This window comes from Syngnathoides biaculeatus, chromosome 12 (assembly GCF_019802595.1).
Source record: "Syngnathoides biaculeatus isolate LvHL_M chromosome 12, ASM1980259v1, whole genome shotgun sequence".
Classification (NCBI taxonomy): domain Eukaryota; kingdom Metazoa; phylum Chordata; class Actinopteri; order Syngnathiformes; family Syngnathidae; genus Syngnathoides; species Syngnathoides biaculeatus.
This window is the reverse complement of record NC_084651.1, coordinates 29350588-29360701: the sequence shown is the minus strand read 5'-3', so window position 1 is coordinate 29360701 and position 10114 is coordinate 29350588. Positions and strand designations below refer to the sequence as shown.

The 10114-nt window shown below is 42.9% G+C and overlaps 1 protein-coding gene across 1 annotated transcript in view; it reads left to right on the top strand.

The window, feature by feature from the left end:
* The window catches only part of piezo1 (piezo type mechanosensitive ion channel component 1 (Er blood group)), a 324721-nt gene that overhangs the window by 229307 nt on the left and 85300 nt on the right, over nucleotides 1–10114 (top strand). Inside the window, 2 exon segments of the mRNA XM_061837790.1 lie at nucleotides 2632–2776; nucleotides 2919–3004. Coding sequence (XP_061693774.1) covers nucleotides 2632–2776; nucleotides 2919–3004 — 231 coding nt within the window.

Genomic DNA, 10114 nt, shown 5'->3' with positions numbered 1-10114 from the left:
GGAAGAGTGAGGCTCCAGGAAGAAGAGAGTGCGATGGTGGAGGACTTCAAATGCTTGGGTTTGACAGGCCAGAGTAATGGTGTGTTTAGAAAGTGAAGAGACAGATCCAAGCAGGTTGGAACGCGTGGAGGAAAGCGTCATGTGTGTTGTGTGACAAAAGTGCTTGCTAGAATGAAGGGCAAAGTTTATAAGGCAGTCATGAGGCCACCCACAAGTTACAAATAAGAGACAGTGGCCCTGAAAAGACCACAGGAATCAGATATAGAGGTGGCAGAAATGAACATGTTGAGGTTCTCTGTAGGAGTGACCAGGTTGGATACAATTAGAAATGAACATACCAGAGGCATGCCCAAGCTTAGATGTTTTGGAGACAAAGTTGAAGACAGACTTTGATGATTTGGATAGTGAGTAAAATAGTAGAAGGATGATGAGGATCGAGCTGCCAGGCAAGCAAGCTCAAGGAAGATGAAAGAGAAGAGGAAATGATGTGAGGGAAGATATGAGGGCAAGGGATGTTGGAGAGGAAGATGCAGGAGGTTTACTTCAATTTTTTGTGATTAATGCTGATATTTTCCCACAAGAATTGTCAAAAGCCAATAGTGTTCATTATTCATAGATATAGTAGAAAATGAAAATATTGCCTAAAGCAAGAAGAGTCATAAGTTTATCTTCCCAGAAAGAATGTGTGAAAGTTTTTCGTTTTTCTTTAATTCAACTGATGACGGAACAACAAACATCATTAATTTCTTTATGGTTATCTTTTGTTCAATGATCATCCTTTTCTGAAAAGCTTGAAAATGTAATTTGAATTCCAATAAAATAAAATGTTTTGCTGGGTCTTTCATATTTCTGTCTGGGTAATCATACTTACAGTATGTTCTTAAATGTGTGATTTCTCATTTACTAAATAAAAGTAGTGATGTGAATTTAAAAATAACAGGAAGTAAATAAAAAAGTATGGTGTTCAAATAAAATGCTTAACTTCAAAATAATTATTCGATAACGAAAAAAATACAGATAATACTTCGTTTTGATCATGTCATAATCACAACCACATTGCTCTTCCTGAATCCGAGATTCGACTTCCCGACAGACTCTTCTCTCCAGTACCCCTAAATAGACCTTACAAGGGAAGCTGAGGAGTGTGATCACCCTACAGTTGGAATACACCTTCCCGTCACCCTTCATCAAAAGGAGGACCACCACCCTAGTCTACCAATCCATAAGCACTGCCCCCTATGTCGACATGATATTGCAGAGGCGTGTCAACCAGGTCAGCCCGACAACATCCAGAGCCTTTAGGAACTCTGGGTGAATCTCATCCACCCCTGGGGCCCTGCCACCAAGGAGCTTTTTAACCACCTCAGTGACCTCAACTCCAGAGATAGAAGAGCCTGCCTCAGAGCACCCATACTCAGCTTCCTCATGGGAAGGCGTGTTGGTGGAATTGAGGAGGTCTTCGGCGTATTCTCCCCACCAACTCACAACATCCCAAGTTGAGGTCAGGAGCGCCCCATCTCACTATACACAGTGTTGACAGTGTACTGCTTTCCCCTCCTGAGACACTGGACGGTGGACCAGAATTTCCTCAAAGCCGTCCTGAAGTTGTTCATTATGGCCTCACCGAACTCCTCACACACCCGGGTTTTTGCCTTAGTGACCACTGAAGCTGCATTCCGCTTGGCCATCTGGAACCTATCAGCTGCCTCAGGAGTCCCACAGGACAAAAATGCCCGATAGCCCTCCTTCTTCGGCTTGACATCATCCTTCACTGTTCATGCCCACCGTGTTCGCGGGTTGACGCCACGACAGGTACGACCACCTTACGGCCAGAGCTCCGAGTCTGAGTGGACGATGTTCTGCGCCTCAGCAATGGAGGCACAGAACATCGTCCACTCAGACTGAATGTCCCCCACCTCCTCCGGGACGTGAGCAAAGTTCTTTTGGAGGTGTCCCAAGACTTGACCACAAAGTCCATCATCGAACTGCGACCTGGTGTCAGGTGGACATGTTGACACCCTTATGCCTGAACATAGTGTTAGTTATGGACAATCCGTAATGAACACAGAACTCCAGTAACAGAACACCACTCAGGTTCTGCTTAAGGAGGCTGTTCTTCCCAATCACGCCCTTCCAGGTCTCACTGTCATTGCCCATGTGGGCATTGAAGTCCCTCAGCAGAATGATGGAGTCCCCAGAGGGGGTGCTCTCCAGCACTCCCCTATAAGGACTCCAAAAATGGTGGGTACTCTGAAATACTGTTTTGTGCATAAACACAAACAGTCAGGACCTCTCCGCCTACCTGCAGGCGGGGAGGGCTTACCCTCTCATCCACTAGGGTAAACCTCAACATTCAGGCCCTGAGGGACCTTTTTTGCCATGGGTGACTCTACCAGGAGCATGAAACCCCAGACAACTTTGCTCCTAGGAGCATCAGGACACACAAACCCCTCCACCACGATAAAGTGACGGCTCGAGGAGGGGATTACATCATCTCATTTCATGTAATTAGCTACTCTCTATCACTGAGAATATTATACATGTGGTCATGTTGTGGCTATTCAGTATGCATGTCATGTTACATAGTTTTTCATTTTTGTTTTCATTTATTTACTTGCTTTATTCTCCAAGGTGGCTTATCAAACATGGGTGAACAATGTGAAAAGAGCTCTGAAAGAATATCACAAAAACCGAAGACAACAGAGAAGATTTGTAATAGTTGAGAATGAAAGTTCCACACCACAGACATCACAAGAGAAGGCGTGTTCAGAGACAGGTATATATTTTAACATTTTATTCTTGGACAGTCCAGCTGAACAGGATGTATACAGAATATGTAACATCACAATTAAACTTAAATTTGGTTGATGGTCAAACCCCTTGTTTTTTCAGTGCCTGAGCAAACGTTTTAACATTAGGGTCTATGTTTTACCACAATACTAGTCAAAGACCAAAAAGACGATTTGCTACAGTAGAACTGGAACTGAAGTTGAAATGGAACAAGGTACCCTTTACATTTTCAGGTCAATTTTAATTATCTAGAGCGAGTTATCATTAGGCAATCTGGAACTGGTAGTGTAGTTGTGTCTGGACCTTTTATGCAGACAGTGTTGCATTCCTTGTCAGTACACCATTGATCAGTCTCTGCGGTTCCCCACTGTGGATAAAAAGGACATCTCTGACAGGGGAAAGCCGAAAGCCATTTCCCTTTCTTGCTTGAGACACTTCATACAATGAGCAAGTCAAGAACTGTCAGGCCGAAACCCCCTAAGTCCAAATTCTGTAAATTTCATATTTTTTTTCACAAATCAATCCTTTGAGTCAGAGCCAACATTGGTATGTTCTTATTATTATTGACACTATAAGAAAAAGACAATTTTTGTGATGACGTTGAGCCTTTCACTCTATTGACAATTTTGTCATTCATGTCACCTATTATAAAGGGCATATTTGGAGTGTTCTTAATGATCAGTCCACTAATGAAGATAGAGTACCAAAGGTACAATCAATTTCAGGGGTGGGAAAATGTTTTGATTCAGGGGCCACATTGACTTTTAAAAATTGACAGGTGGCCAGCCGAGAGACATAGTCTCTCCGCCGTGTCCTAGGTCGTCCGGGGGGTCTTTTTCCGGTGAGACATGCCCGGAACACATCTCCAGGGAGGCATCCAGGAGGTAACTGGATCAGATGTCCCAGCCATCTCATCTGGCTCCTCTCAATGCGGAGGAGCAGCGGCTCGACACTGAGCCCCTCCCGGATAACTTAGCATGTCAGCCTATCTATAAGGGAGAGCCCAAACAACCTGTGGAGGAAACTCATTTCGGCCGCTTGCATCCGGGATCTTGTTCTTTCGGTCACGACCCACAGCTCATGCCCATAGGTGAGGGTAGGAACGTAGATCGACCGGTAAATTGAGAGCTTTGCCATTGAACGTAGCTCCTTCTTTAGCACAACGGACTGATACAAAGTCTGCATCACTGCAGACGCTGCACCGATCTGTCTGTCGATCTCTCACTCCATTCTTCCCTCACTCTTGAACGAGACCCCAAGCTACTTGAACTCCTCCACCTGGGCCAGAATCTCATCTCAGACCTGGAGAGTGTGTGCAACTCTTTACCGATTCAAAACCATGGGCTCAGATTTGGAGGTGCTGATTCTCATCCCAGCTGCTTCACACTCGGCTGCGAACTGCTCCATTGGGAGTTGGAGATAACGGCTTGATAAAGCCAACAAAACCACATCTGTAAAAAACAAAGATGGAATACTGAGCCCACCAAACCGGACCACTTCCACACATCAGCTGTGCCTAAAAATTCTGTCCATTGAAGTTATGGAATTTTTTTGTTTGTTTTTTGGGGTAAAAACATCGATAAGGTTCTGCATTTTATGATACAGTTGAACATATATTTTTGTCTGGATAAGATAAATTGCGTTAGAAATTAGACATTCCATACACGTAAAAGGTTATTCTGATTAGTGTTACCTCAGAAGAATTGGCATGACAACACAGTACAGTTGGTACCTAAACACAATATTGTCAGTAAACTTTTCTAAAGACTCTTAACTGATAGATGGTTACCAATCAGTGAACAGAAAAGTTGGGGAAAAGTCACACGGGCTGGCGAGAGCCGAGCTGGACATAAGTGGACGCGGAAGGATGATTTATAGTTGAGCTCACTCCACATGATTGCCTTTGGTTTGAAGCGGCTGAGATCGTGGTCCTCAATTGAAAAAGGGTGGCGTGCCCTCTCCAGTGGAGGAGGTAGAGTATCTTGGGGTCTTGTTCATGAGTGAGGGAAGAATGGAAGAGAAGAATATTGTGCATCCAAGAGAGCAAGTGGAAAGATAGTAAGACTAGAAGTTTAGGAGCAGGGTTTAAATTATTTTACCATGAAGTAGATAGGAAGAGAAACAGACGAGGGGTTATTTTAAAGGAAGAGCTGGCTAAGAATGTCTTGGAGGTGAAAAGAGTATCAGATGGAGTGATGAGACTGAAATTTGAAATTGAGGGTGTTACGTATAATGTAATTGGCGGCTATGCCCCACAGGTAGGATGTGACCTAGAGATGAAAGAGAAATTATGGAAGGAACTAGATGAAGTAGTTCTGAGGATCCAGGACAGAGTGTTGTGATTGGTGCAGATTTCAATGGACGTGTTGGTGAAGGAAACAGGGGCGATGAAGAAGTGATGGGTAAGTACGGTATCCAGGAAAGGTACTTTGAGGGACAGATGGTGGTGGACTTTGCAAAAAGGATGGAGATGGCTGTAGTGAACACCTATTTCCAGAAGAGGGAGGAACATAGAGTGACCTACAAGAGTAGAGGTAAAAGCATGGAGGTGGGTTATATTTTGTGCAGACTATGTAATCTGAATGAGGTTACCGACTGAAAGGTAGTAGTAGGGGAGAGTGTAGCTCGACAGCATAGGATGGTGGTGTGTAGGAAGATTAAGAAGACAAAGGTAGAGCGGAGAACCATGTGGTGGAAGTTGGGAAAGGAAGAATGTGCAACCTTTCGGAAAGAGGTGAGACAGGCTCTCGATGGTTTGCAGAAGACTGGACTACTACAGCCAAGGTGATCAGAGAGACAGACAGGAGACTACTTGGTGTATCTTGTGGTAGGAAAGTGGAGAAGGAGACTTGGTGGTGGAACCCAAAAATATAGGAAATCATACAAGGAAAGAGATTAGCGAAGAAGAAGTGGGACACTGAGAGGACTCAGGAGAGGCGAAAGGAATACATTGAGATGTGACGTAGGCCAAATGTAGAGGTGGCGAAGGCTAAACGAGGCATATGACGACATGTACACCAAGTTGGACACGAAAGGAGAAAAGCATCTCTACAGGTTGGCCAGACAGAGAGATAGAGATGGGAAGGATGTGCAGCAGGTAAGTGTGATTAAGGATAGAGATGGAAACGTGTTGACTGGTGCCAGTATTGTGCTAAATAGATGGAAAGAATACTTCAAGAAGTTGAGAGAGAAGGAAGTGTAGAAGAGAGGCAAGTGTGAAGCAACAGGAAGTGGCAATAATCAGTAAGGGGAAGTTGGAAAATTACTACAAAGGATGAAAAATGGAAAGGAAGTTGAGATACCTGATGAAATACCTGTGGAGGTATGGAAGGAATTTCGAGAGGTGGCTGTGGAGTTTTTGACCAACTTATTCAACAGAATAGTAGTGGGTGAGAAGATGCCTGAAGAATGGAGAAAAAGTGTGCTTGTTCCACTTTTTAAGAACAAAGACGATTTGCAGAGCTGTGGGAACAAAAGAGGCATAAAGTTGATGAGCCACACAATGAAGTTATGGGAAAGAGTAGTGGAGGGTAGACTTGGGACAGAAGTCAGTATCTGCAAGCAACAGTATGGTTTCATGCCTAGAAAGAGTACCACAGATGCATAATTTGCCTGAGGAAAAGAAGAAGATTTTACCTTTTCAATCAGTTTCTTATCATTTTCCTTTAAGCTTGTCCTGTTTGCAGTGGTAACGGATAGGCTGACAGATGAGGTTAGACTGGAATCCCCTTGGACCATGATGTTCGCAGATGATATTGTGATATGCAGTAAAAGCATGCAGAGGAACAATTAGAAAGATGGAGACATGCACTGGAAAGGAGAGGAATGAAGATGAAGATGAAGCCGAAGTAAAACGTATAGTATATGTGCATGAATGAGAAAGGTGGAGGGGGAAGAGTGAGGCTACAGGGAGAAGAGATAGCGAGGGTGGACGACTTCAAATATTTAGGGTCAACAATCCAGAGCAATGGTGAGTGTGGTAAGGAAGTGAAGAAGTGAATTGAAGAAACGGGTCCAAGCAGGTTGGAACAGCTGGCAAAAGGTGTCTGGTGTGTTATGTGACAGAAGAGTCTCTGCTAGGATGAAGGGTAAAGTTTACAAAACAGTGGTGAGGCCGGCCACACACGCACTCTCTTCTCCCAGGATCCTCACTCTTCCTCATCTCATTCACGCACATATATTCTGTTATACTTCGGCTCGTCTTCCTTCCTCTCCTTTCAAGTGCATGCTTTCATCTTTCTAATTGTTCCTCTACCCGCTCTCTGCTTTCACTGCAGATCACAATATCATCTGCGAACATCATGGTCCAAGTGGATTCCAGTCTAACCTCATCTGTCAGTCTATCCATTACCGCAGCAAACAGGAAGGGGCTCAGAGCTGATCCCTGATGCAATGCCACTTTCACCTTAAATTCTTTTGTTACGCCTAGGGCACATCTCACCACTGTTCTGCTGCCATCATACATGTCCTGTACTATTCTAACACATTTCTCCGCCACACCAGACTTCTGCATGCAGTACCAGAGTTCCTGTCTTGGTACTCTGTCATAGGCTTTCTCCAGCTCCACGCAGGCACAATGTAGCTCCTTCTGACCTTCTCTGTAGTTTTCAATTAGCATCCTCAAAAAAGAATGGCATCTGTGGTGCTCTTTCTAGGCTTGAAACCATTTAGTTTCTCGCAGATAGTGACTTCTGATGTCAGTCTACCCTCCACTACTCTTTCCCATAACTTCATTGTCATCAACTTTATTCCTCTATAATTCCCACAGCTCTGCAAGTCAACTTTGTTCTTAAAAATGGGAACTGGCACACCTTTCCTCCATTCTTCTGGCATCTTCTCGCCCACTTGTTTTATGTTCAATAAGTTGGTCAAAAATGGAGAGACATCACCTGGACACCCAAGCAGCAGTAATAACAAAGCAACAAGAGAATTCAGAACCGGCCGGGCACAGCTGGGATGCCAGGTGTTGCCGATGAGGTTCTCTGTAGTTGTGAAAAAAATCATCAAAAATTGATTAAGTAAGGTACCCACCTGATGACCCCAATGAAACCCAAATATCCACAAATTCAGCACTTAAGTTCCTCTTTTGCATCTGACAACAAGATTTGTATGAATTCAGGCAGCACTCGTCAAATGGGATTGTAGCGACCAGTCCTTTGTTTGAACTGCAGTTCCAAGAAGAAACATAAAGGCAGGCAGCAGACTCATTTTTATGACATCCATCCCTTGCACTCGCCTCACCCATCGAAGTTCTGGCCACAATGCAGGAATTCTGGGCCCACTGAAGATTGCACCTCAGTGGTTACTAATGTATTGGCTCGACAATCAATCAGAAAACCTGTCACAACAAGGTGCTCAGCATATCAGGCTCACAAGCTAGGCAAAGTGAGGACAAAGAAGCCAAGGAAACTCTTGGATGGTCAAATTATTGGTTGAAACAGTTCACTATATCTAAGGGTGTTGAAATTACTTGTGCAAAATCTAGGTAAATACTTCATGGATGTAAAATCTTGATAATGATTATTTAGTCACTAACAATAAACCTGAAAAAAATGAACATTTCTTTAAATATAAACATATGTTTTATATGTTCTCAGTTGTTTCTTAATGGGGTATACCTTATGAAAGAGATTTAATACGTTAACTGTTTATTCTTCACTGTTTTGTCTCACCCAACCTAAAAAAATAAACAAAAGGAAAGATTAAAATGTATTTGTAAAATATTCATTCAAATGAACATCCATCATTCAAAACATACATCCTTAAATGTACCTAGAGCTGCAATAGTAAAATGTTACATTTTTTGTCTACAGTCTACAAATGCAAATACCAATTTTCAATTTCGGTTTTCATTTTCTTCCGTTGGTTTGGTACAGCTTTCCTGTCATTTTCCACAACTTGCAAAATATTTTGGAAGTTTTTTCTATCTTAGCAGATTTTAGAAATTCAGCAGCTAGTTTTACACTTCTCTCTTGCGCTGTCGTTAGTCACCCTCAGGTTTCGGGCGACAGATTGTTTTCGGTAGTTTTCCATTGACTGCCATTGTTCAGGATCTTCATGAAGAAAATCAGTAAGGTAAGTTTCTTTCTGCTTGTCCCTTTAGGGGTCGCCACAGTGTGTCATCTCAAATTAACGCACATTTATGTACACACAATTTTTACACCGGATGCCCTTCCTGACGCAACCCTTCTCAGGGAGTGGAGGCCCCAGTGGAATACGAACCCACAACCCCTGGTTTACCAAAACCAGTGATCTAACCACTGAGCTACGGGGCCTCTTCATGAAGAAAATCAGTGTCTATATCAAATAATACAAAGAATCTCCATGAATCGCATGAACACAAATCTTTCAACTTTGTATGTTCAGGGTCAAAACGGGGGAAAATTGTTTTCCCGTAACCAGTCCCGTGCCGACTCTCGTTATGTGGTTTCTTTAGTAATGAGTAATGAGTAAATTAGTAATTCTTTAGTAATGAGCAAATTTCACGTTTCTCTGTCTTGTCTCACTGAAGAGACTGAGCGGAATCATTTCTGGCACCAACTACCAGTAGTGATTCATGAACCCCTTCAAAACGGCTTTAGCTATCACTGGATCAATATTCACAAATTTTGTCAAATTTTTAGCCGATTGTAAATCATTGATAGCCGCTTCCGAGCTAATTGGACACATGAACCACCACGGGACATAAATGTGCATCACAAAAGTCCCAAATCTTGCTACTTTATCCATGACAGACTTTGATAAGAGTCTATCCTTCAAATCTGCGACAGAATTTCTTAAAACAATAATTTTGATCGCATACAAAAGTTTCGCATTGCTGATCAACTATTCTTTACCAAAATCCGACTAATTTCGAAAAATTTGATCTCCATGACGAACCCCTAAACACGATTCGATTTCGTTCAAATTTGAAACACAGCTTTTACATGATGAACCTCACCTCCAGAAAAAAGTTTGTTGATTTTGAAAGATGTCGGGGGACCAGATACACCCTAATGAACAATGAACTGATCAAACATGACATCAACAATGGACCGAGAAGTGAAAGAAACCAGGGAGCTAAATAAACACAGACTGACGAAGCAATGAGGAACAGCTGGACAAGACACGAATGGTTGGATGGAGTTGATTGATCAACACAAGGTAGAGGGTAAACAGAAAAGGTGGACACAATCATCTGAGGACTGAACAAATGAAAAACATCAAACATAGGAAAGCATGGAACAAAACAAAACAAAGCAAAATAGGTTGTGACAGTATTCCCTCCCCTCAAGGAATGTATACCAGACCTTCCACAAAAAAAGACACTAACCCAAGGCGGGCA